General features: G+C 40.6%; 1 protein-coding gene across 4 annotated transcripts in view; it reads left to right on the forward strand.

The window, feature by feature from the left end:
- The window catches only part of GBE1 (1,4-alpha-glucan branching enzyme 1), a 293,313-nt gene extending 268,798 nt beyond the window's left edge, over positions 1 to 24,515 (forward strand). The window contains exons 15-18 of one of the 4 annotated variants that reach the window (XR_006103177.1): positions 5,181 to 5,298; positions 7,565 to 7,630; positions 20,892 to 21,303; positions 22,063 to 24,515. Coding sequence is in view for 2 of the 4 variants with exons in the window: in XM_042461049.1 (XP_042316983.1) it covers positions 5,181 to 5,298; positions 7,565 to 7,630; positions 22,063 to 22,119 (241 nt within the window). In the remaining 2 variants the exon portion in view is untranslated. The remainder of the gene's footprint in view (positions 1 to 5,180; positions 5,299 to 7,564; positions 7,631 to 20,891; positions 21,304 to 22,062) is intronic. The other 3 variants (XR_006103178.1, XM_042461049.1, XM_042461051.1) reach the window with 3 other exon arrangements.
- Positions 24,516 to 27,863: the final 3,348 nt, after the last annotated feature.

Genomic DNA, 27,863 nt, shown 5'->3' on the forward strand with positions numbered 1-27,863 from the left:
AAATATCTGAATGCCCCATTTGTGGACTGTGCAGCATTCAAAGCCTTTTGGGGAGTGCTATTAGATTAAAGGCAATAGAGCTAGCATTTAAAAACTATTGTTTAAATTTAACCTTGTTAATGCTAAATTTTGTAGAAAATATATACAACAGCTCCCAAATGCTCTCAAAGACTGATATATACAGTGGACACTGCAATAGTTGTATTTCTGTTCACTTTGGTATAAAGGAATGTTCTTTATGCCTAATCAAAGAGAAAATCCTGGAGAAGCATTGACCCGTATGGAGTTCTGTATCACGTACTACAGTCTTGTATAGCTTAGATTGCAGTCTGCCTCTTTCAAAGTCAAAGAGTCCAGTGGCACTTCAGAGAGTAACTGGCTTGCTATGATACCAGCTTTTATAGACAAAAGCCTCTTTTGGCACATACTGAAAAGGATTTTGTATAGACATATATTCATCTAGCCATGATAAAGGGGAAATAATAAGTTAACAAGGTAAAAACTAAAGTTAAAAGGGGTACAAAGAGCAGATCTTGATCCCTAGGCTGTGAAAGACAAATACATTATCTAAACATTTTTGTGTTTACTAGAGCATCCAAGCATGAATATAACAATTGCTGAAAAACTAAAGTTGAGAGACATTTTTTGTGGTTTGAGAGGCCCAGCTAAAATCCATATACAAATCTTATGAAATGGTATCAAACAACAAAATGTTCAGTTCTGGTAATTGTTATGTAAACAGTTGCTATGTCGGTTAGAGGCTGGATAAAAAAAGGTGCTATTTTAGCACATAACTATTGTGGTACACTTTTTTTCCCCTGCTGAAAAGTAGTGAAAAGGTGGAGACTTCTGTAATCATGCATGTGTATATTTTTCACCCTACCTTCCAGCCAAAAACATGTTTGTATACATGGTTATATCCATTTGTTTGTTTGTTCAATACCCCATCTTTCTTTGCAGTGCAGGACTCAAGGTGGTTTACAACAAGTTAAAGAGCAGCTACTCTATTTCAGCACAATCTGTCATTTTCTTAAAGTTCTATCTTTTTGTAAGCCACCTTGGGTCCCACACTGGGAGAAAGATTGCATACTAGACAGACAGACAGACAATTAAAAAGACTTGAATACAGCAGGTCTGGTTACAGATGTTTTTACAATGAGGAAGGCCAGTGCAGGATGGTAATGGCAGGACACTGGGGGGGCCTTTCTTGTTGTTATGTGTCTTCAAATCATTTCTGACTTATGAATATAACAATTGCATGATTTTCTTGTGAATATTTTTTTCAGGTGGGTTTTCTGAGGCTGAGAGAGTGGAGTCTATTGGGAGTTAAACAAGATTTAAAGCAAAGAAAACCCAGAAATGCCCAAAGTTTATCACACTGCGTTGCAGTTAACATAAAATAACACAAAGTTAACCCAAACGCAAACCAGAGATAACCTATAGCTTTTTACTTTGGGATCAACCCAAAAGTAAAAAAGCTGCCATTTTTCTCTGCTTTGTGTTCAGATTAACTTTGCGTTATTTCACTTGGGCAGTCCCCTAATGTGATAAATTCCCCAAATTCACAAGTTTTGTTTAAACTCAAATGTATTTTAAATCTTGTTTAACTCCTGTTTTCCTGTGGGATCTCGCTAATGTGATAAACTCCAGCGTGACTTGTCCATGGTCACCCAATGGTTTTTCATGGCCAATCAAGGATTCAAACCCTGGTCTTGGAGTCATAGTCCAGCACTCATACCTCTTCACTACAATGGCTTGTATGTCTTTTCACTTCAATGTTATTACAGTTATGTTAAAAAAAAATCAGGATTATGGGGTATTTTTGGTCCATGTATTTTGGATCAAGTTCCAAGGTTAAATTGAATTGTGAAGTCGAAGGCTTTCATGGCCAGCATCCATAGGTTTTTTTTGGGGGGGGGGGGGCATTCGGGCTATGTGGCCATATTCTAGAAGACTTTCTTCCTGACATTTCCCCAGCATCTATGGCTGGCATCTCTGATACCAGCCACAGATGCTAGCGAACATCAGGAAGAAAGTCTTCTAGAACATGGCCACATAGCCCCAAAAAACCCACAAAAAACTTTAAATGTAATCTTTTTACGCTCTTGGAACTTCATCCAAAAATTCTAGATCAAAAAACAAACAAACCACAACTCCTTTTTGGCTCCCTTCCTGCCCCCTACACTTTAGCCATTACAACAAACTAGATCACAGGAGTTTCTCACCTCCACGATATTACAATCATGTAGAATAAAAAGCCAAAAAAAGTGATGGCATGTGAATTTTTTTTTGGGGGGGGGGGGGTCCAGATATCTTATATAAAGTTCCAAGGTAGTCAAAAGTTTAAATTGAATTCTATCTTTAATTGTAATGACAACTGATTAATATATGTTCTCATTCAGAAAATATATTACTTATGTAATGGAAAAATGAATCCATATTAATTTAGATAGTTCTTTTTTTCTTAGTTATATTGCTATGATGCAAATCAATTCACACCCAGGTCTGGCTGAAAAATAAGATAGAAATTATGTTAGCAGAAATCCTAGAGTCTGAAATGACACAGTTCAGCACGATTTGTAACTTTCTTTAAATGTCTTTCTTATTTATAATAAACTGCTTGGAAGCAGGGATTTTTATCACAAAGCACCAGCAACAAAAATGATGGGAAGAAAAACCCCTGTTAACTTGGTTCAGAAACCTAAAATTTATAATATGCAATTTGGCATCACTTAAAACCAAAGAAATGAAGAAATGTGAGGCAAGCATAATTCTTCTGACAAATCACTTGGAATTCTCTAAGACTAGGATATGCATTTATGCTTTGTTAAACATACAAATGTTTGTTGTATTTTAGACTATATTGAAAATTTCTCACTGACAGTTTGATGCATAAATAAAACCAATTGCAACTTTTCAGAAAAACCTAGTTCAGCTGAAAGACTAGTGTCAAAAGATATAAATGATAGCAATTCTGTTAGCATCACAATCCTCAGACTTGATCAAAAGGCTGAACAAACACTGGAGCCTTAGAGCACTTTGAGTCATCAAAAGAACAAGCATGGCTTCATTTTGCTCTAATCCTATTAGTGGAGGTTCTATCAAAAAGTATTTTCCATAGCTGAGAATAAAGGTTCTGGAACATTGTTCACAACATGTTATAGTTCTGTTTAAGATAGAAGTTTTTTCTCTCTCTCACTGTTTCATTATGTTACTAAAACTTTTTGAAGGCCAGGTCAGACCCTCAGTCAACTTTAAATTGCCATCATTTTGTTGATTTCTAGGCTGAAAAAAAAGTTACATTAAATGTTGTCAATGCTACAGCACTAGGCTTTCGAGAACTATCTGAAGATGATAGTGTTATTTGATTTCAAAAAAAGTATAGTACAGTGTAAGATTGTTACCACTTATCAACTTCACAAAGCAATGAAAACAGTTTGTTTTCCTATACAATTGTGCATGCATATCGACAGGCAGAAATGTGATACCAGTGGCTAAATCCAGTTTTAGTTCTAAGTAGAGCTGACCCATTGAAGTCAATGACGCTTAAGTTTATGCTTCTAACAACTCCTGTCTATTTCAACAAGTCTGCTTTAACCTGGGATACAACCACACTGCAGAAATGATCTAGTTTGACATCACATTAAGTGTCATGGCTTAGTGCTATGTCATTCTGGGAATTTTAGTTTGTTGTGGACCCAGAGCTCTCTGGCAGAGAAGGCTAAATGCTTCACAAAACTACAATTCCCAGAATTCCATAGCATTGAATCAGGGCAGTTAAAGCAGTCCAAAACCAGATTATTTCTGCAGTGCTGATGTACCCTGAAACTAAAAATAGATTAACCTTTAGAGCAGGGGTGGGAATGATACCTTCCTCCAGATGCTATTGGACTACAGATCCCAAGATCACAATAAGTATGTGTTGTTGAAGTAGCAATAGAATGAAGGAGGAAAAGGTGATTCTGTGTGGCTTTGTAGGCATGGGGGTGGAATGGCAACCACTGTTCTTCCTTTCCTGCTTCAGGGAACAAGAAAACTAGAGCAGCACTAATCCCTGCTGGCCATTCCTCTCATTGTGCCTGTGAAGAACTGCAGTGTTCCTTGTCTTTTTTACACTGCTTTATGCTGCCACAAGGCAAAAGGAGTAGCTGTGGAAGCAGGGAACATGAAGTGGCAGTGGCAGTCATCTTGGCTGTGGTCATGTGTGGCATTAAATATGACAGTCCCCTTGAAGCTTATAGGTGCTTATAGGGAAATTTCTTCTGATCTCTGCTGCCATTTTGCTTTCTTTGCTTCAGGGGTTGCAAGTAAGCTACTGAAGTGTGGGTAGATAAAGGAGGAGTCATCAAAAGCAGCCCTTCCCTCTCCTCTTGTCCCTGCAGTGCTTCGTGCTGGCAATTATGAGGCTGACCTCATCATTATTTTAGATGTGATTGTTTTAAATGTATTTTTTTCCAGGACAGATTGAGGGACCACAAAAAGGAGGTGTGGGGGGGTCACTCTAAGCCTCCAAGCTATACTTTCCCTGGTCCTGCTATAGTGTTATAAGAGAAAACATTACCACAGAAGAAGAACCTGCCTTAGAGCAAGGTTAATGTTTTAAACTTGAGTACCTTCCACAAATCCATGTGTGTGGAAGAACCCAAAAAATGCCTTTTGATGTTCTGCTGAAGATTTTTGTTTCTGTTGTTTGAATCCAGGTGAAGTCATTGTTTAGGTATGCTGAAAGCTGCGTATATTGAGGGTGCACTGTATAGTCTTACAGTCACTGTGTTTTGTAATTCTGCTTTGTACATATATACTGGCAGGGCAGTGGATCGTTTGCTGGTAGTTCAACTTGTACATACCTACACTGAAACAGTTTCCATTGAATTATAGGGCATGGATCGGGGGTATAGCTTTTCTTGCAACAAACATTGAAATGGACAAATGTATCTCATATCTTTAACACTTAAGGGATTTTTACATACACAGTTCACAGTTTACACTGTCCTCTCTTATGTAGTTTGTAAAATAGTATTAATATACTTTGCTAAAATATGGTAAAATGCAGTTGGAATTGTTACATTTTGAATTACATGATGAGTTTTTTCCCCCCTTGTTACCATCTTCAATTCCATTTGTTTAGTGATTTCACATTATACTTCATTTGGTATAAAAGTCCTTAACTGTTGCCTTAAGTATAAAATTGTACTGGATTCTGATGCTTCAAAATATGGAGGGCATAATAGACTGGACCATAACACAGATTTCTTCACTCAAAATTACTACCATAACAATAAACCTAATTCTCTTCTGGTAAGTATATTTTTTTCTACCTCACTTCTGCAATTTTTGTGGACAGTTTTATTAAATCTCTGCATTTTATCTACCCTGGCTCCCAATTTATTGCAATTGATATTTGCATGAAAATCTAAGAATAAACTAAAGCTCTTCAGTGAATGTGCTGTGACTCAGAGAGAGTAATGGTGATAATGATTCTAAATTTCTGGACACTTTTTAAATCATATATTACTGAATTGCATACAACAGATCTATGAAATAACTAAGCATGAAACTATTTTAGTGTGCATTTTTGTTGTCGTGGTAGTTCATTCCATATTTCATTTTGAGTTTTCATTAACTTGCATGCTTACCATGTTTCTTTTACGTATCAGCATGCATTTCCTAACCTTTGCTCTGGTGATTTAGGGAATCTGCTAGAGGCATAAAGACCAATTTGACAATCATCTATAGTTCAGTAGATGGGCATTTTTCCCCTTTGTACTTAGACATCCTTACTTTCTGTAAACATATTTAGCAGTGTCTAAACCAAACTGGTTTTTCTTCATGACAAATTTTTTAAATGAAAGAATGCCAGTAGAATTATTTTCCTTACATTATTTCTGTGATATCATATTTATATTTGTAATCATATCCCAGTACCCTTGTATTCTTTTACTCAGACAAGTCTCAGCTCACTAAACATTATACTTGATATCTTTTCTGGCTACAATCCAAAGGGGATGTGTGAATGATCTATGCAGACACATTTTATTTAATCTTATTTTACTGTTAGAACTAGAAGATTGTCTACATCAAAAGGTCCCCACCAGAACACTCAGACTGAGCTTTGAAATTACTGATTTCAAAGCTATTTTTTTTTGTTTATTAGCAATGTAATTAAAGAAATGGTTATATGAGTTCAAAAAACTGTTTCAAACATATTAACATTGTGTGGTTGAGTATAACCATTCTAACGTTGATAGGCCCATGGTGATAATGTGTGTGGCTTGTATTGCATACATTACAGTGCAGCAGAAACCAAACAGTGAACCTGTAGACAGATTCCTACAGTCCCATATAGACTTGGTCACTTCATGGGATTCTGGGGCTGTTTTTATGTACATTCAAGTTGATCTGGTGCTGTATGCCTTGAACTCTTGTCTCCCAGCCACTATACCATGGTGGCTATCCCAACCCAATCAATTTGAATGGGTTCATGGGATTCCAGAGTACCTAGAGATATATGTTTGTGACATTCATTTTAATGGCAAAAAAATGCACATCCCTATTAAAATGAATGGGACATTGCATACTTAATTTTATATTTCTGTTTTAGTAAGTGATGGACGGACTCCCTCATTTTTAGGGATTTTAGAGGGTGAGGGTATTCTCATCCCCTCATAGGACCTTAAATTAACCTACTATGTTTGTTTCAATATATTGTATGATTTTATTTTTTAATGTAAGCAATCTTTTCATCTTTAAAATCCCAAATATTTTTCTAGCCTAGTTTTTTCCCCTTCCTAGTGATGAAATGGAATGTTTTTGGCAAACATTTTGTACTATTTAATTATACCATTTCTTGAAGAATGTTTAGTATTTATTCTATTGCTACATTTTATTTCCCATAAAAAGGCAAATATCTACTTTCTACATACAGGAAAAACGTTGCCAACAATAGTTTGTCTTGGTTTGGCAGGAAGCTGAATCACAGGAAAGCACAATAATTCTAGAAACCCTTTCCCCATTTTTCCCTTCACTAAACTAACAGTGAATATCGCTAATAGCTTATGATAATAACTGTGTGTCTTATTAATCATAACATATTATCAACATGACAGTGGCCTGTTACAGACAGCCAAAATAAAGCTGCTTCGAGTCACAGTGGAGGTATGGTGTTTCAATGATGCATGCATCCTAAGAGTCCAGAAGCCGCACCAAAGCCACGCTCCAGTCCTTAGGGCTGGAGCGTGGCTTTGGTGCGACTTCTGGACTCTTAGGACGCATGCATCATTCAAATACCATACCTCCACTGTGACTGAAGCAGCTTTATTTTGGCTGTCGTCACAGGCTATCTTATTGCCATTTCATATGCAATATAAACATGTCCCAGAAGCTGATGAAAAACAACAACAGTTAAAAAAGATCTTGAAAAATGCATGTGAAAGCATGAAAAAAGCCTAGAAGTTGAGTGACTAATATGTTCTGAAATAGCTACAAGCTATGGCATGGTGACTGCACTACAGTATTAGTTACTAAAACCCAAGAATGTGGGTCACACTTCTTCTTTTATCCCTAGCAACCCAGTTCACTGAATGAAAGTGATGGCCAATCCAGAGGACAGCTGCAAACATACTTCCTGGAGGTAATGTTGAGGCAAAAGTGTACCAGCAAAACAGTAGCACGTGGTAAATAAGCAGGATCCAGTTCTCTGGTTGCTTGGATCCCTTAAAGTCTAAACCTCCCACAGAAATAACCATGTGTTACACAAATTAATTTGTTACAATTTTTTTAAAAAAATTATCTGTGTTATAGATTACATTAGGCTCCCGATTTTTTCCCTCTCAGGTCTGTGAGATGAAGTTCCATGATTAGCCTATAGAGCAGGTCTAAAGATTTCCTTGCAGCATTTGGGGACACTTCTGGTAATGCAAAGGAGGTCTCCAGTTTCTAGTTGATTTCTACCCCCCCACCCCGCCCCGCATGGCAGCAAGAGAATCCCCTGATCTGTAGGAGGAGCTTAAGGATGTTGCTAATGGAAGTGGTATGCAACATGTAGGGGGCCTCATTGCAATGAGCAGAGCTCTCCCTTTTGGATCTCTGGAAGGTGCATCGGGCCAGAAGGAGGATCATCATAGTACACCAAGCGCACCTGTGATGCCCCTTCCAGGAGCCTGCTCAGAGCAGCTTCTTTTAGGGAGAGGGTCGTGCCACAGTGTGTGGTTGCTGCAGATCAACCTGAGGCAGGAAGGGTGGCTTACAGCCGCCCCATCATATGTGCCCCAAAAGTTAGAAACTCTACATAAATATAAAACTGTCATGTGATCAGATAGGTGTACAACAAAACTAATTGACTCTCTCTGAGAAAAAAAAAGGAAGGAAAAAGGTTTGGAATAGTTTGTGTTGTGAAAATCATGTGAGAAAGAAGTGATAAATTGAAGTTTAAAGGTCCATTACCTGAGAATTTGCTTACTGGCCATTATGATAATGGCATACGGTGACCACATGCATTCTGTTATACAGGAATAGGTTTTTAAGGCGATTAAAATCCAACAAGACAAGCTAGGATTAGATACAGTTATTATCCAAACACCTCTATCTCTCCACTCATCACTAATCTGAATAATATTCCATTGCTAGTTTTGTTTCTTTCCTGGCTTTCAAGGTCACTCATCATTACTTCAGTACTTACTAGCAAATGGGTACTTCATTTGCTACTGTTTTTAACTATGTAAGCAAAGCTTTAGATTAAATATATTCTTGTTTGCTGGTACTTGATCATAGATGATAAATTTGATTTTTTTTTTTTACATCCATGTTTGTTACCAATATAAATGGATGGATTTGATGTTTGTGTGCTAGTTTTTGTTTGTGTGTGTGCTGTGACTTCCACTGTACTGCTAAGTACTTTCTTTTTAAATTCTGCCCATTTAGGGTACCATGTCCACATGATTGGTAGCAAGGAGCCTTCTTTCCTGCTGAAGTGAGAGTGTTCAAGGAGATGTTACTTGTTTTTGAGCCACACCCATCTTAAATTAGTAACTTTATTACATAGACAGTGGTACCAATTCGGGATAACGAAATAGCCCAGGTTACGAAATTTTCGGGATACGAAAAAATCCCATGGAATCATTGTTCCGGGTTACGAAGTTTTTCGGATTACGAAGAAAATTTTTGGTGCTTTTCGGCGCTTTTTCGCACGAAACGCGGCTTTTCCCCATTAGGCCATGGCAATTCGGCTTACGAAGGCTTTTCGGTTACGACAGACAGCCGCGGAACGAATTACTTTGCTTAACCCCGGAGCACCACTATAGCATGTCGTGAGAAAAGTTGGGCTGAGGGCTAGATAGCAGAATGCCAAATTTGCTGGCTATCTGAGATACAGAACATCCCCAGAAATATAATGGACTGGCAGTTATTATATAGTCCTGCATTAAGGGTGGATCTGATTAATCGCATTTCCAACAGAAATCAGGAGTGGACAGTAGGTTCCAAGACTTGTCACCACAAAACAGCTTAACAGGTTGATCTGAAACTTAGCAATATAAGACAGGATACTTTAAGGATAGGCCACACTATCTTTCGGGTAGGCTACAGCTTGCTCATAGGTGTTTAGAGTTTGATAGGCAAGATCCAGAAGTATGTCATGCATATTCTTCACTCTTCTCCTATGGGCTTTGCTTGGGTTAGGCTAGCTGGTTTATTTTTCTCTTTCTAGATTTCAGGAAACAATTTATTGTGTTCCATCTGAGATGAGATCTAGTATGTGCTATGCTCAATCAATATTTAAAATTGTTTCTTTTTCCTTTTCTTTTAAAAGTTGTTTTTGCTCATTTGGGGCGATGGAAATTATAAGGTCTGTTCAACATCTATGTAGTGTTTAACTAATCAACTTCCTATGATGCACAGGAGAAATAACATAGAATGGGAGCTAGTTATAAGGAACACAGAACAGAATGCAAGAGGAGAGGCCATATCTACTAAATCTCAGAGGCAAATTTCAGATGTAATCCAAGATTGAGTCTGCACTCTTAGAAAAAGAGAAATATTTGGAACTTTAGGGGAAATGTTGCCATAGAATATTTTAACTCATGTATAGTGTTGCTGTTGTGCTGGAATGCCTATACTTATTCACTTATTTTGATCTGATTATTAGTAAAATAAACCCTATTAGTGATCTTGGGGAAAGGTCAGAACAGTACTGTTTTTAAAGCCGAGTATATTAGCAGATTTTGAATACCAGCTCACCAAAATATTGCCTCCAGAAGCAATGCCAATACTTAACATGAGGAAAGCTGGTTTAAAAGAATCACTGCTATAAGCAAATCACAGCAGCAATCAATTTCGAAATGATAATGAGAGCTTAGTGATACAAAATTGTAAAAGTACTTGCCAGTTGATAATGCTAAACTTCACCTCTATTTGCAGCCATGGGGGACTGTCTCCCCCTATATGCTACCACTGTGTGACTTGTGAGACTCAATCATTTTTAATCCTCAGGAAAGAGGTCTTAGGACTTGGTAGCAATCCCTGTACTCACCAAGAGTTTGTTTTTGAAAAAAAATGTTGTGCTGTCTTTCCAACAAACTCTAATGCAAATTAACTTAGTGCCCTTTTGCTGTATCCAGATAGAAGACATCTATCTGGATCTGAACATACATCATATAAAATTTCCTGGTATCCAGAACCCATGTAGAAGAGTAAAGGAAGAAAGTCCTTACACATATGTACAGTTTGTAGAGAATACATACCATCCTCTTGTCTTACAAATGCTTCACTCTGGAGTTTATATTGAATGTAATTGCAAGTTGAAATATTTGGAGAATATTTGGGGAAAGACATGAGGCATCTTGCCATTCCTCCCACAAGAAAAAATGGGTGGTTCCAGCCCTCATGACTCACAAAGACTCTCCACAAACTAAATTGCATTATATCATAAATAATATTAATGTATGTTCAGAATCTTAGCAGTAAGAGTTACTAAAACTTACCTTACAAAACATAGATTATTTATATTCCTTCTGCTACTGCTAATAACCATTTTGAGTAAAGGGCCCAAAGATAATGCTAATTTTGAAATTAGTTCTAGTACTATAGGTCCTTAAGGTCCTTTGTTCTGTGCTGTGATTCCACTTTAAGAATCATGCCCTCATTATATAGAATCCTGAAATCCATTTTCTGAGGCACTGGAGCTCTCTAGCTGAGAATTTAAAATGTCCCTCCTTAAACTGAAAATTGCAGCATTGCATAGGAGGAAACTCCAGCATTTAAAATACATTCATAGTACTATAATTGTGTAATGTTAAAGGGCCCAAGAATAAAGAGAAGCAAGTGAAATGGGAACCGAACCATTTCTGCTACTAAATGTATAGACAATATATGTGAGGAAATAATTTATTTTTCATTTGTAACTGTATAAGCCAAGTTGTGCTTGAGGGGGTAAATGTTACAGAAATTGTTTCAGAATTCTGAATACCTTATTTATTTTATTGTTTAATTTCAGATTAATTGTCTCAAATAATAATAATAATAATTTCATATTTAACACATGGGACATATAATATTTTTTAACTGATGTATTTGCTCTGAAATATATGGTAACATGCCTCTGTGGGAAATAAAAATGAACTTTTGTCATCACCCTGTCTAAGTGAAAGAATATCCTTTAAAAAATTCCTGTGACTCACCCTGGTACCTGATTTCCAAAACCCTTCAGAGCTGCATAGCATTCTTCACATAATTTTTATGCATTTTTAAAAAGTAATCAAATTCCTTTCTGCACATGTTCAGGGATAATTTTTGTTCATGGTTTCTGTATTATAGAGCTAGGACCTGGCATATGAAATTATTGCTACAAAGTTGCTTTGAATCTTGATTGCACAGTGATGCACAATGTCACACTACCTCTGTCTGCAATATTGTGCTGCTGGAACCAGCTGAGCATTAGTCTCTGTCATGTCTGTTCTCCCACTTAATTGGCTAGCTATGTAATCTCGGTAGGAAATTGCTTTTGGGGGATATGTAACCTGTTCTGAGTTCTTTGGAGAAACAGGCAGGTATAAAAAAAGTGTTATATAGAGTCTATCCCCATCCCCAGATACTCACATTGAAGAAGAGAGCAAGAGCTCATGCTGATGATTTCATATAACCATCTTCCCATGGATTATGGAAAGCATTGATTATGTTTCTCTCTGCACAGTGTGAGATGGCAGATTGGCATACTCTCAATTAGCTGTCATTTTATCGGCTATTATGCTGCAATATTTGACATTTGTCTAGAAAATATGTGCTACTGTTCTAACACATGAATTAATGTGGACATTTAGTCATGTTAAGATACAAATTGCAGCATTTGTAGAACAAATGCAGGCAGATTTAGTTATTTTGACATTCCATTACATCCTCAATGAAATGTACATTTCATTAAGTAGATGTGGCAAGTCGTACACGGGATATGTTTTGTTTTTTCTAAATGGGAATGTTTTGGCTCTGAGGAGATCACTGACTTCTTCTTCGTGGTCTCTGCGAATCACACAAATGGGTTTATTCTGCGCCAGCGCAGCAATCCTTGGAAACTTCTAGAATCTCTAGGCAGAAAGTAATGTATCTTTCTGCAACTTTTTGGTGGTAGCCCCGCCCACCCGTATATAAGGCCCCTGGTGGCCCGCTCTTCCTCAGTTCCTTCATTTCGCCGCGCTAAGCAGCTCGAGGAACTTCGCTAGCTTTGGCTTGCTCTTCTATTTGGAATCTCTGGCTTTGACCTAAAACTTTCAACTGACCATTCTTTCGGTTCCTTTGGACGGATGACTTTTGCTTTTCGGTTTGACTTCGGACTGGTAACGGACTTCTCTTACCATGGCCTCTTTCAAGCAATGTTCCAAATGCGGGGTTAAAATCCCCAGGGCCAATGGCCACGACAAGTGTGTCCTCTGTTTAGGCGAGACACACATCCAGGGCAGTTGTGCCCACTGCAAGGCCATGTCCGCCCAAGCCCTCAAGAACCGGGATCGGACTCTCAAGGCTGCCCTCTATGAGAGGGTTCTCAGCCAGCCTGGCGGCTCTGGAGCTTCTGGGGAAGCGGATGCCACCAAGGCCCCTACCAAAAAAGGGGAAAAACGCTCCCACTGGGACAAGAAGCGGGCTCGTTCGTCCTCACCGCCTGGTAAGAGCCGCCGTAAGGGCCCCCCAAGCACGTTCTCAGTGCCTCCGCCTGAGTCGAGGCCAGTACCGTCGACATTGCCTGTTCTCGAGCCGGTGAACACCCCGACTCCGTCTATACTGGTGTCTTCCCGGATGGTGCCATTCGAGCCTAGAGTCCTTCTCACAAGCCACCTCTCTGTACCGGCAGATAGCCTACAGATTGTGCATGTGGACTCTGAATCAGAGGGAGAGCTTCAGGACTCCTACGCTCCGTTCTCCCCTCAGAGGCCGAGGTCAAGATCTCCCTCGCCTCCACCAAAGAGACGGCCGTGCTCTGCCTCTCGGGACCAGGCTACCCTAGGCACCGAAGCCGACGAGGCTCTGGCTGCACTTGCAGACCCTCTGATCAGGCGGTGAAGCCCATCCCCCTCGGGGTCCGGCTCGGGCTCGCCTCGTTCTGTTTTCCCTGCTTCGGACGAGGATGCCCCGTTTGTGCCTCAAAGCCCTTCCGTCCCTTCACCCACGGACGATGTTTGGGCTTTTGCAGACAGGATCATTCGGATGGCTGACGCCCTCAAGCTTGAAGTCTCCCATCCCGAGGATGATGCCCTCGATCCGGTGGAAAGGAGGATCCACGGTTCTGCTCCAGCCCCACCAGCCCTGGCCTACCTCCCGTCCCTGGAGAAGATCGCGAAGTGTTCTTGGGACGCCCCAGCCACCATTCCGTCAACTTCGCGCAGGATTGAGAACCTGTACCGGGTCACTCCATCGGCGCCGTCCTGGCTTTCTAACCATCCCAAGCTGAATTCAGCTATAGTGGAAGGGGCCCAGTCTACCTTTGCACCTAAAACCTCGTCCTCGCCCGTTGACAAGGACAGTAAAAAATTAGACGGCCTGGCTAAAAAAATTCTACGCCTCGGCAGCCCTGGACCTTAAAATTGCCAACTATGCGGCTTGCATGGTGGCCTATGTTCAGTACCTGGTGGAGAAGATGGATCCCACCATTGGTGACTTGCCTGATGACAGGAGGCGTACGATGGCGGCTCTCAGGAACGAGATCCACCTGATGGCTGGACAGCAGATTATCTCTGCCAGACACTCCACAGACTGTGCGTCTAAGATTCTCTCTGGCTCCATAGCTCTCCGCCGCTATGCATGGCTCCGATCCTCAGACCTCACTCCCCAGGCTAAGGCGGCTATTGAAGACATGCCCTTTGACAACTCGGGCCTCTTCAATAGAGAATAGAGCTCAGCTTCAAGTACCGGATGAAGACCTCGGCTAGAAAGCACGGTATGTCCTCCGTACCGTCCAAATCCCCTCGTCAGAGGTACCCTGGTCAGCGCCCCTGGCACCCAGGAGGCCAGTACCGTTTTCAGCCCCAGGACCGTCCTTACCACCAGGACAATAAGCCTCAGGGCCGATCTTCCAGGTCACCTGCTCCCCCATCAGACGGCCGCCAATCTTCCCAGCCCAGATACCAACAAGGGTATAGGAAGAAGGATGGCCGGGGCAAGGAGAGGTTCTGATGTGTTCCCGCGCACCTCGTCACCTCCAGGCTGAGCCCTTTCTTCAACAACTGGGCCGCCATCACTATGGACTCTTTGGCACTTAACATCATCCGCAGGGGCTATGCCCTAGAGTTCTCTGAGCTCCCACCAACTGGAGCCTTCGTTTCCACCATCCCCTCGGACACCCTTCTCGACGAAGTGCGCGCTCTCCTAGACAAGGGCGCCATTGAACCTGTCCATCCCTCTGAGTTCAAGCGGTGCTTTTTTTCCAGGTACTTCACTGTACCGAAAAAAGATTCTGGCCTTAGACCAATAATGGATCTTCGAGCCCTCAATGACTTTATTGTCTACAAGAAGTTCAGGATGGTAACCCTTGCTTCTATCTTACCACTCCTGCAGGAGGACCACTGGTTCGTGACGCTGGACTTGAAAGATGCCTACTTTCATATAGCGATCCTGGAGGACCACCGCAGATTCCTCGCTTTTGCTGTGGGACATCAGGCGTACCAGTACAAGGTCCTTCCCTTTGGCCTCTCTACAGCTCCAAGAGTATCCAAGAGCATGGCACCCGTGGTGGCATACCTGCGTCAAAAGGGCATCACAGTTTTCCCATACCTGGACGACTGGCTCTTCGCAGCATCCTCAAAGGACACGCTTTTCAAGCAGCTGGAATTTGCCCTGTCCCTGCTACAGGCACTGGGACTACAGGTCAACTTCGACAAGTCCAACTTGACCCCTACCAAGCGAATAGACTTTATAGGGGCAACGCTGGACTCCCTGCAGATGAGGGCATACCTTCCAAAGACAAGGTTCCAGGCCCTCTGTGCATCCCTGCAACCCTGCTTGCGCCGAAGGCGCCTTCGGGCCCGTACAGTGCAAATCGCCATGGGACATTTAGCCTCCACCACTTTTGTCACACCGTGGGCCAGGCTACGTCTAAGACCCATCCAATCTTGGTTCTTATCCGTGTTCGACTCCGTCCGACACGCGCCTACCAAGCTTCTCACCATCCCGAGGACTGTACAGAAGTCTTTACGATGGTGGCTCCAATCCGGCAACGTCTGTGTGGGGATGCCATTCCTACCCCCCCAGCCGGACATTTCTCTGACTACGGATGCCTCCCTACGAGGATGGGGTGCCCATATGCTAGACCTTACAATAAAAGACAAATGGTCACCGGCAGAAGCTTCTTTCCACATCAACGTCTTGGAAATACTTGCCGTGGAAAAAGCACTCAGAGCCTTTCAGTCGGTCCTCGCTGGCAAGGTGGTACTCCTGCTCACTGACAACACCACCGTCATGTATTACCTCAACAAACAAGGAGGTACAAAGTCAAGGACTCTGCTGTTAGCCACCATCCGCATCTGGGAATGGTGCATAGCACAAAAAATTCTACTACAGAGCATCCACCTGCCCGGCGACCAGAACGACCTGGCAGACCAGCTCAGCAGGTCACCCTCCACTTGCCACGAGTGGCGACTGCACCCAGAAGTAGTCTCCCTGCTCTTCAACCGGTGGGGAACCCCCCTCCTCGACCTCTTCGCTTCCCGGCTCAACGCTCACACCGCAAGATTTTGCTCACAGTACAGAGACCCAAGATCAGAAGGGGACGCCTTCCAGATCAAATGGACTCAAGGACTCCTTTATGCCTTTCCTCCATTTCCCCTCATCACTCGAGTCTTCTCGAAGATGCTGGCCGACCACACGGATGCAATTCTGATAACTCCGTGGTGGCCCAGACAACCTTGGTTTGCTCTGCTCCTGCAACAAGCACAGGACTATCTCAGCCTCGAGCACCGGCCCAACCTCCTCTCGCTCCACGGCGGACGAGTTCACCATCCCGAGATGCAATCTCTCCCATTGGTAGCATGGAGGATTCTATCCTGAGGACACTTCCATCCGGTGTACAAGATATCAATCAAAGGACATTCCACCATCCCGTGTCTCCATCCCTGTCGTCCTGGACTTTCTCATGTCCTTGGCGGACGCAGGACTTTCTTTGAGTTCTATCAAGTGCTACCTTTCGGCTATCTCATCTCACTACCTATTTCAGGACAAGCCTTCCCTGTTTGGTGATCCTCTCATAAGGAGGTTCCTAAAGGGATTTAACAATTTACATCACTGATTCTAGACCCTACGCCACAGTGGAGTCTAGATACTGTCCTGGCACATTTGGTGTCCAAGCCCTTTGAGCCCTTAGCTACCACGGACCTCAGACTCCTCACTTGGAAGACGGCCTTCCTGGTAGCTATCACCTCAGCCCGTCGAGCTGGTGAACTGTGTGCTCTGAGGATGGACCAGCCTTTCCTCCGTTTCCATAAGGACAAGGTGGTGCTCCGTACAGACATTACTTTCTTGCCAAAGGTTGTGTCTGCTTTCCACATCAACCAGGACATTGTTTTGCCGACTCTGGCTCCTAATCCGACCACAGACTCTGAGCGTCAGCTCCATGCCCTGGATGTCCGCAGGGCGCTGGCGTTCTATCTGGACAGGACATCTGCTTCCAGGCGTTCGGAGAGACTTTTTGTGTGCTACTCCGAAGCCGAGAAGGGGCTGCCGGTGTCACCGCAGAGGTTCTCCAAGTGGGTCGTGAGTACCATACACCTCTGCTACGAACTGGCTAGAAAGCCTCTACCAGGTCGGGTTAGGGCCCATGCAACTAGGGCGGTAGCTGCATCCTCAGCCTTTTTGACGGGGATACCCCTTGAGGATGTGTGCAAGGCAGCTGTCTGGTCCCAGCCTTTGACATTCATTAAACATTACAGGCTGGATGCGAGGGCCAGGCATGAAGCAGCCTTTGGGAGGGCAGTGTTACTTTCTGCCATGCAATAGACCTGTGTACTGTTAATAAATAACACAGCTGTTTGGTTTACATACCTTATTGATATGTGATTATTGGAGATTGACACTCCCTCCTCCACTGACTATAGCTCGCTAGTCTAAACCCATTTGTGTGATTCGCAGAGACCACGAAGAAGAAGTACAGGTTGCTCACCTGTAACTGTGTTTCTTTGAGTGGTCATCTGCGAATTCACACAAACCCGCCCATCCATCCCCTCAGTGTCTGCTCATTGACAACGCTTGTTGCCGTGCTGATTAGCGGCTCATTCGGAACTGAGGAAGAGCGGGCCACCAGGGGCCTTATATACGGGTGGGCGGGGCTACCGCCAAAAAGTTTCAGAAAGATACATTACTTTCTGCCTAGAGATTCTAGAAGTTTCCGAGGATTGCTGCACAGGCGCAGAATAAACCCATTTGTGTGAATTCGCAGATGACCACTCGAAGAAACACAGTTACAGGTGAGCAACCTGTACTTCCTTGACCTAGTCAGAGCCCTTCCTGGTGGATCTTATAAGATGATTTGCCCCTAATGTAATCATATAGATTACCTACTGATCCTATGACATTTCTGTCAAAGATCTCATCCATCTATCCAGGCTGGGACTTAAGATAACTTATGAAAGAAAGAAAAATACAATAAAAACATATTGGCTAACAACAAGCAAAAGTTTTCCAGTAGTTCTCAATCTTTGATTTTCCAGATATTTTGATTTTATATTCAAGAAGCTCCAGCTTAGCACCAGTGGTAGTGGGGAATGATGTTCACAACAATTGAAGGACCAAATGGTGAGAACCACTAGTCTACCCTCAGCGTAAAATGCCGAGATGACTCAGATAACACAGCCCCTAAGTGTCCTGTCCCACAGTGTATATCTAGTTGGCTGCATGATTTACAGATGGTTGGAAGCGAGGAAAGATAATCAGAGTAGCAAAAGACTTACATCTAATACAACTAAAACTGAGTAAGAAAATTATGAAGCCAACCACATAGCAGGGTGGTTGTGATGAAATAAAAGTTCTCTGACATTATAACCTGTGATCAAAAGTACTGCTTAAACATATAAAGGAGGACTATAGATGCTAGAAACAGGTGTGATTCTGTTTACCATGTGTGACTTATTTGTGACAATGTATACACATTGATAACTGTTTAAGAAAATGTTCATATATAAAGAGACTTCGGTAGGCCACCTAATCCATGGTATGGAAGTGAAGCTCCTCTGCAAAACTTCCTAATATTAAGTAACTGAGCTATATATGACTTTAATAGAAGACAGTGCTTGAATCAGGATTCAGAGTCCTGTTCATAATGGATAATTTATAAAGTTTTTTAGATCCCACCCATTAGTTTTGTGACAAGGATTTCTTGTACTTACTTTGTGGGTTCTGATGTAATTTTTTAAATTGCTCATTTCTAAATTTACATTTGCATGGGAAAAAATCTTGTGTCTATAAAATGCTACGTTCTGTTAGGTCAACAGACTGAAAAAACATAACAGCCAAATAGGCTACTATCCACTTTGGGGATCACTGCCCTAACACCTGCTCCAGCATGCTGGAAGACCTAGAATTCAGGACTGGGTACAGAGTCTTTTGGCACTATAGAAGGCTGCAGCATTTTGGGAGTCTAAAGACTTCTGGCACTAAAGGTGAAAAGACATAATTGGATCTTAGCCATATGTTACATTAAAATTTGTCATGCTGTTGGAGGATGATGAGAGCTGTAGTCCAATCCATCCATATTCCTTCAGGGTGGGAAAGTCAATACAATATGCTCTTGGTTTGAAAAAAGTGGCTCTGTAAATTCTATACCAAGTAAACAGTAAATCAAGACCTTATGATTTCTGCTGAATTACCCAAGGTATTCTAAATTTTGCCTAACTGGCAGTCCTTGTTGTTTGATAGAGATGGGGATGAGGATGGGCGTGGTGACTTCATTTGGTACTTGGTTTATGCAATAGTCCAGTTTTCAATTATTTTCCCCTTTCCTCAATATACTACTCAGGAAGTAGATGAATGAACAACCAGCAAAAAAGGAATGTAATTCCTTCAAGAAGAATATCATCAAAGCTTTGAGTTCCACTTTTATGGTGATTGTAAACGAAATGCCAACAAATATCAATGTGATTGATAGAGGAAACCATATTAGATAAGGAAATGGCAAGTGACACAAGGCAGTTAATCAGATTCTGTAAGAAGACAGGTGGTGCAGAAAACATCAACTGTTAAAAAGGCAGTTAACGTTTCAATACCTGACACTATCATTTCCCACCTTTCCATTAACAGTTTTTTAATAATGTGCACACTGTAGACAGGCTTGTTTACTGTTTTCTATAGAAATTGCACATAAAAATGAATAGAATAATTGCAGTGATTTGAAATATATCACTGTTCCATAAGCAGGAATTAAAACTTTAGATTAATATTTATCACTCCTTTAAAGATGAAGCGTCCTTCATAGTTCTGAGAGGAAAACTAAACTTGGTGTTAAATATATATTTGCATTTAACATGTACTTTTTATAAATGGAAATAGATTTGGGATGGTAATTATCAGGAGATGAGGAAGCTGGGAGAATACATGTAACCTTTCATTCCCTGTTGCTATTTTTTTTAATGTTCCTTCTGCTTACATTAAGGGGGCATCCAATGGTGGGGCCAGTAAAAATAATTCTACTGGACAAACAAATACAGTACTGGACCTATGGGATCATGTTCATAATGTTTGACCACCTGGGCCAGAATAGCTGGGCCTGTTACATGGTAAGAAGGATTTAAACAGGTTTTAACATGCTTGTATTTGGATTTAATTTATCTCAGTTTTTTTAAAGCATTTTAAAAAATGGATGTTACACAATCAGTAATAGAACTTTTTTTAAAAAAATCATTTTTAAATATAAATAATCTCCTTGTGGAATCTTTGTATTACAAATAATGTGCCTAACACAGGCCTACACAATTCACACAAGTACACAGTACCACCCTTTTCTCTTACAGTAGGAGTTTTTTGTTGTTGTTGTTTTTAAAAAGGCATTCATGAGTTTCTGTGGAAAGGATTTGATCTTCAGAAGAACATACAACCCTCAGCTAGGCCTGATTTGAACTATCCTTTTTCCTGCCATTGTGTTATCATTAACTCTTCCGTATTTGTCTAGCTTGGTAGCTTGGAGTGTAGCACATTATCTACGTTGTGCTAATTTTTTGTTTGTTTGTTTCAAACTGCCAGCTACTTAAATCCATGTGACTTTGTTTATAAAAAAATCATTTGGAAGTAAATCCTTCAGCACTTAAATCTGTGGCAATAAATAAGCATAAAACCCCCACCCCTACAACTATCATTATTTTTCTTTAATCGTAAATTTGGAGGCACATGATTCTAACCCAAGTGTGTGTTGCATTTCCTTCCCTGCTGAGCAGATTTGTTGGAGTTATTTATCACAGAAACCTTAGGGGGAAAACACTCTGTTCACTGAGGAGAGCCGAGATGCATTGGACATGCTACAGTCTGGTTCGATGAAGATCAGCTGTTCTTTTCCCTTTTTTCCTAAAGCTGTTTGCTTTACACCTTTCATTCTGGTTGGCGACTATAAAAGCTTTTCATGCCGTCAGTCAGGCTCTCGCTTGGAGATAACATGGCTGAAAATAGCATTATATTAGGAATGCCAAGAGAAGGAGGAGGAGGAGGAGGAGAGTCTTAAAACACTGGCGTTGTCAAAAAGGAAGCCTGCAATCTTCACTCATCTGCTGACTCTTTTCTAATTGCATTGTTATTGAGTTCAGTTTATGTGATCAATTGCATTCAGCAGTCTGTAAACTACCACATATCAAGGTAATTGGTAAACAGAATGTATCTGTCATGTTTTGAGCTGTGAGCCTAATCTGTATTTGGAAGAAGTATTGTGTAGAGAGTATGCCGTCGCTGATTTCTTTTTTGCCTTGTCCAAAAAATCAAAAGAAAAAACCCTACTTTTGAAGAACAAAGCAAGACGTGGAGTTCAATCAGGTTAAAAAGTTTGCATGTAATATTAAAAGAAAGTGAAATAACTTAATAACCATTTGCAAAAGCAAATTAATTTTCTGATCAAGATCAAAAGTAGTAAAGCCTATAGTACTGCAATATGGGCCTGTTGATACAAAGAATTACACTTTGTATTTACATGTATGACAAACCTGGAGCAGCTTTAATTTGGAGCACAATAGAGCTCAAATGGAGCAGTAAGTGTTTGTCATTTATCACTGTACAGTGTATCGACCTGAATGTCCTCAAGTGTCTAAAATTGGGGATTGTAAATCACATGGAGCCCTCTAGTGGTAATTGCATTCAAACCTATCAGCAGATCTAGCTCTAGTAAGTGCCAAAGGTAAAGGGAAGTGCATCATTTCTATTACCCTGTGGGCCTCAGGACAGAATGCCCAAGTCCATTATTCTATTCTACATTTAATGAATATTGATGGCACACTTCATAAATGTGGGTTCCTAATTACATATTTCATGCTCAAATGGTAAGTAGCTTATTTTACTCATTTAGATTTATCGCCTTCCTCAGCCCAAAGGCTTATGATGAAGATGTGGTTATCCTTCTTTTAGGTGTACATTCCAAGCAGAGTGGCCTTTGTGCTTCAGAATGTGGATATTCAGAACTGAAGACTCAACATCTTAGAACTGGATCCATTGCTGCAAGACCAAGCAATGTTTGATGCTAGTGGTATTGTTGTATTTACTGGTTTGAGAACATTTCAATATGAAGAGATGTTAGTACTGGTTGAAACATGTAGTTCTTATTTATTTATAATTACAAAGATTTTCAGTTGGGAAATGCTCATTCAAAGCAAACATATGTAAAAGCAGAAGAAAGAAAACGGCACTGTTAACAGCTCAGTGTTACAGAATTAGACGTCAGCACATCTGGTATCCTCAAAGTAATGTTTCCAGTATTTTATCAGGAATAATGTGGAGTATTTCAAAATGCATGATCTGTCTGCAGGAATTTTCTACAATATAATTTATAATTTGCTGTTCAAGACATTTTTCCTTAAACCACATTTTGTATTAGAGATAAGGAAATTTGTTTATCATTATTATTCTTTTGCTATACATTTCTGAAACACCTACTTACTTCATTAACACTAGATTTCAAGTTATTAAGCTGCCTTGTTTGTTTGTTTTTTAAACCCATTTTTCAAAGCCTTGCAGGGCTTCATGAAAATGTATGTCAGAAAATGATTTGCAAGAACCATAAAATTAGATTCCAGTTACAGAAGGGCACCAACTGTCATCTTTGAAACAAACCACTGACAATAAGACATTGCCATTTTGGATTTACTGCTGTAGAGTTGTATGGAAATGCTTTGAAACTGACGCTTAAATATTTTCCTTGTTTCATATCATTGAAAAATTAAAATATTAAATATACCCCTCCAAAAAAACCAAAACATTTTTTGCCTATAATGTTGTCAATCATGTGTTCTAAGGTGAACCTTAGAAGATAAATTAGACAATTGCTGAATAAAAGCATTTTGAGGGTCATGTCTTATTAATCTTGCAAGTATAACCATATCTGTAGGGCAAAGGTCCTTTGGCCCCTCCAGAACATTTGGGCTTCAGTTTCCACAATCCTTTACCATTGTCCATCCTGGAAGGCTTTTTGATTGTACATTTCTGCAATTAATTCCTATCTCTGCAATTAATGTTAAATAACCTAGGAAGTTACAAAAGTTGGACAATCAAAGTTTTCACACCTTAGCTAATAAGAGTCATATCATTTTCAAGCATATTGAAAATGAAATAAGTTGATATATTCTTTACTATCATTAATGCTACCTTTGTATTAAAGTAGGTTATACTCATTGGCACAAACATCACTTTTAGCATCCACCTTATGCAAAGGGCACTTGTAGCACCTTTGGGACTAACTGTGTGAAAGAAATTGTAGTATAAGCTTCCATAGACGAAATATTATGCTACAACTTTTTTTTGCAGAGTTAGTTTCAAAGGTGCTACAAATTTCCTTTGCATACTGATATCCCAGACTAACACAGCTATTTCTTTGAATTCTAGCATCCTTCTTTATTACATTGCTTCACCTTTCAGATGAAAATATTTTGTTTTGTTCTGTTCTCCATTCATAAAGATAGAGAGGAAATTGTTATTTTAATCCAGCTGAGTAACACATTTGAAATGATGGTATGAAACAACTGATTCTTCTAAAATGAGAATTATGCCATAAGTGTGCAAGATAAATCATGGAATCAAAGATAACATTTCACATAATTTAAAAAAAACTTCACCAGGTAAAATGTTTACAGAAGAATACTTGTTGACATTTATTTGGACTAGCCATTTTGCCTCACTTCGTAAAACAAACATACTTGTGCCAGTATACACAGTGCCTTCTTAATACTTCACAATAGCAATCATTCTGGATCAAGGCACTTAACGGCATTATGATCCACTGGCTGAACTGCATGGCAGTAGCTTCTCTTGTGCATCTCCAGTGTAGTTTCTATGTTGTGAATAAATGGGCAGGATGGCTTACATGGATCATTCCTACATTTGCTGGATGTATCTACTAAGCCAGGCCTCTCAACATCTATCTGTTTATATAGCCATCAAAACATAAATCTCCCTTCACTCTTTCTAGGACACAGGTATTTGTAAACATGATAGCATCTATAGTAGTTAGTTAAACATGACTGTAAAATAGTAAATGTTGCCGTGTTGATTAATATCCCAACTGTTAGTCAACTGCCAATTAATTGTCAGTTTGTTAAAGAACCAAGTTCCTGTTCTCACAGTTAAAATCACAGTGGGTCTATAATTCTTTTACAGATTTTAAATTAAAATTGAGAGAAATAGCTTTATAAATATGTGATATACTTTTGTTAAATTGATTTATTAATATATAATGAAAATTTTCTGGCCCTATGTCTGGACATGTAAAGGATATTGTCTTTTTCAAACTTTTGTGGAAGAAAAGCAATAAATATGTAAAGTGATTAGACACTATCAATGGCATGCAAATAAACAGATATATAGAAATATTGTTTGTGGCATTTTTGAATTGCAGTTTAGCTCAAGATATTACTGATGCACATCCAAAGTTTTCAGCCATAAGAAATTTTGGCATCAGCAGAAGAAATGTAGGACTACATGATAAATTTATATATAATTTCTATTCAGAATCCCAGTAGAAGCAAAAGAACACAGAATGCTTCCATCTGATTTACAAGGTTGCCAGATCACAGTCCTAGCTTTACTTAATGTCAAGTTGCTATATTTCTGATGTAAAGATTTTTCAAAGTGCATGTCTATTCATATACAGATGTTTTAAAAGCAGATGACGTTACCCTAAAAAATGGGGGGGGGGGCAGCAAGAACTACATTATTATGCTTGGTGTCCTAAATACATATTTCATGTCCAAATGTGCATTTTGATGTAGGTAATGTAAATTAAGGCTGAAATCCTAAGTATAGTAAGTACTATTAAGAACTGTAAGAACTGGCATATTGATTCCCACCCACATTTTGAGTTAGAAGACAAGTTTTAGAGCATCTATAGATTCTGATACTCAGTTCTGAATTAGTTTCTACTTACAGTGTCAACCCTGGTCTGACAAAAACTTGGACATCAACAGAGCTAGAAGTACTCTTTTAATGCCCTCTGTCCCTTTTTAAAATCAGGAATGCTTGTAATGTGATTTTTTACATGGAGAAAAGCCAAGTCTCAGAATGCACAACTATTACAACAGTTTTGCTTATCTGCAGACATAATTTGTTCAAGAGAAGGACTTAGTTGTCAGAGCAATCAAGTCATGGCTAATGATCCAGATTCCTTTCTCCAAATTCCTTCTGCTCATGAGAGTGCACTCTTTGTAGCAGCATCAGCATCACCACCACCCCATGGGTATGTCAGCTTCCCCTGAAAGCATTAGCCTGATGCATTTTCTAGCAAGTTTGACGGTTGCAGGGCCAGCCATTATTTTTATTTTCAGTGTCAGGCCATTAATTTGTAAATACTTTTCAGTGTCAGGCCACTGTATTTGTAAATACAAATACATTGTAAATATCAACTATGATATTTGTCAACTGTGGTGAAGGCTTTACTACCACTGGACCCCACTGTTTGACCCGCCATATTAGATACTGAGTGTTTTCAATGATATACTACATAGTTTGATGGTAGACTGAGTGTGCACACAGAATATCCAAGTTTACACCATTGGCATTTCCAGGTAAAGGAAATAACTAGTCACATAGTGTAATGGTTTCAGCATTAGACTTGGATACTGGGAGACAAGCGTTCAAATTCCAGTTCAGCCATTGAAATCCACTGAGTGACCTTGGGCAAGTAACCCTCTCACAGCCTCAGAGGATGGGAATGGCAAGTTGCCTCTGGAGAAACTTACCAAGAAAACCCTATGATAGGATCACCATGACTTAGAAATGACTTGAATGTACGCAACAACAAACAGGAGAGACTTCTACCTTGGAAACCTGCCAGATAGAGCAATACTGGGATGGCTGAACAGTCTGTCCTGCAATGAGGTGTTAGTAATTCATCTTTTAAATAAGTTGCAGTGTCCCTTACCATTAATCCTATGAAAACTCTCTACACTTCTGAACTCTTCCAAACCTGTTACCTGTCCTCTTGATCCAATTCCTACTCGTCTTCTAATTTCTGTAGCTCCCTCTTTTCTACCCTCACTTCTCCATATCTTCAATCTCTCTCTCTCTACAGGCTCCTTCCTGTCGGACTTCAAACAAGCTCTCATTTCCCCAATTCTGAAAAAATCTTCTCTTGACCCCTCCTCTTTGTCTAGCTATCGTCCGATTTCTCTTCTCCCCTTTCTTTTTAAGGTTTTGGAACGGGTTGTTTATTCGCGCTGTCTTGAGCTTCTTGAAGCCAACTCCATCCTTGATCCCTTTCAGTCTGGTTTCCGCCCAAGGCATTCCACAGAGACAGCTCTCACTAAGATCTCAAATGACCTTTTACAGGCCAAGGCTAATGGCCTTGACTCTGTTCTCATCCTTCTCGATTTGTCTGCAGCCTTTGACACCGTTGATCACTGTCTCCTAATTGACATACTCTCTCACCTTGGGTTCTCAGATTCTGTTCTCGACTGGTTTAGATCTTACTTGTCTGGCAGATCTTTTGCAGTGGTTGCAGGCGGTCAGACTTCTTCTCCTGTTCTCTTATCTGTTGGAGTTCCCCAGGGCGCTGTTCTGGGTCCCCTTCTGTTTTCTCTCTACACACTGTCCTTAGGAAAACTCATCAGCTCTTTTGGCTTTTCCTACCATCTGTATGCCGATGACACCCAGCTGTATCTTTCCGCCCCTGACCTTTCTCCAAGGCTTGAACAGCAAGTTTCGTCTTGCCTCACAGCTGTCTCGCATTGGATGCGACATCGGCGTTTGAAGCTCAACATGTCCAAGACGGAGCTTCTTGTCTTTCCTCCAAAGCCCACCCTTCAACACTCCTTTTCTGTCTCTGTGGACAACATTTCTATTCAACCAGTCCAGCAAGCCCGCAGTCTTGGTTTTATCTTTGACTCTTCTCTGTCGTGTATCCCTCAGATCCAGACCACAGCCAAGGCTTGTAGATTCTTTTTGTATAATATTGCCAAAATCCGACCATATCTCTCCACCTCTACTGCCAAGATCCTGGTCCATACCCTAGTGATCTCACGACTTGATTACTGTAACGTCCTCCTGGCTGGGCTTCCTATTTCTCACCTCCGTCCTTTAATTTCTGTCCAGCATTCAGCTGCATGCATTATCACTTCCACCCACCACTCTGACCACATCTCTCCTGTGTTGGCATCCCTTCACTGGCTCCCCCTCCCTTTCTGCATTCAGTACAAACTCCTGCTGTCGACGTTTAAAGCCCTCCATGGACTGGCCCCTCCTTACTTATCAGACCTTATTTCTCCTCACCTTCCCACTAGGGCCCTCCGTTCTGGTAGTCAAGGCCTGCTGTCTCAGCCCAGGATTTCCTCTGCCCCATCCCGGATTCGCCCCTTTTCACTCGCTGCCCCTCACTCCTGGAACCTTCTTCCCCCGCAAGCAAGAGCCATCACTTCTTTAACCAGCTTCAAAACTGAGTTGAAGACCATTCTGTTCAGGGCAGTGTTCCCAGGCATTGCATAATTGTCATTTGCTATTTGATGTTCTTTCGTTATCTGTTTTATTGAATCATTTCCTGTATTGCTATGTATTTTATATGTATTATCCTACTAGAGATGCCCCTTCCCCACCACCACTCTCTCTGTGTCGTGTCTTTCTAGATTGTAAGCCTGAGGGCAGGGAACCATCCAATTAAAAAGATTGTATGTACAGTGCTGTGTAAATTTACAGCGCTTTATAAATAAAGATTAATAATAATAATAATA

Source organism: Sceloporus undulatus, chromosome 3 (genome assembly GCF_019175285.1).
Source record: "Sceloporus undulatus isolate JIND9_A2432 ecotype Alabama chromosome 3, SceUnd_v1.1, whole genome shotgun sequence".
NCBI classification, from domain to species: domain Eukaryota; kingdom Metazoa; phylum Chordata; class Lepidosauria; order Squamata; family Phrynosomatidae; genus Sceloporus; species Sceloporus undulatus.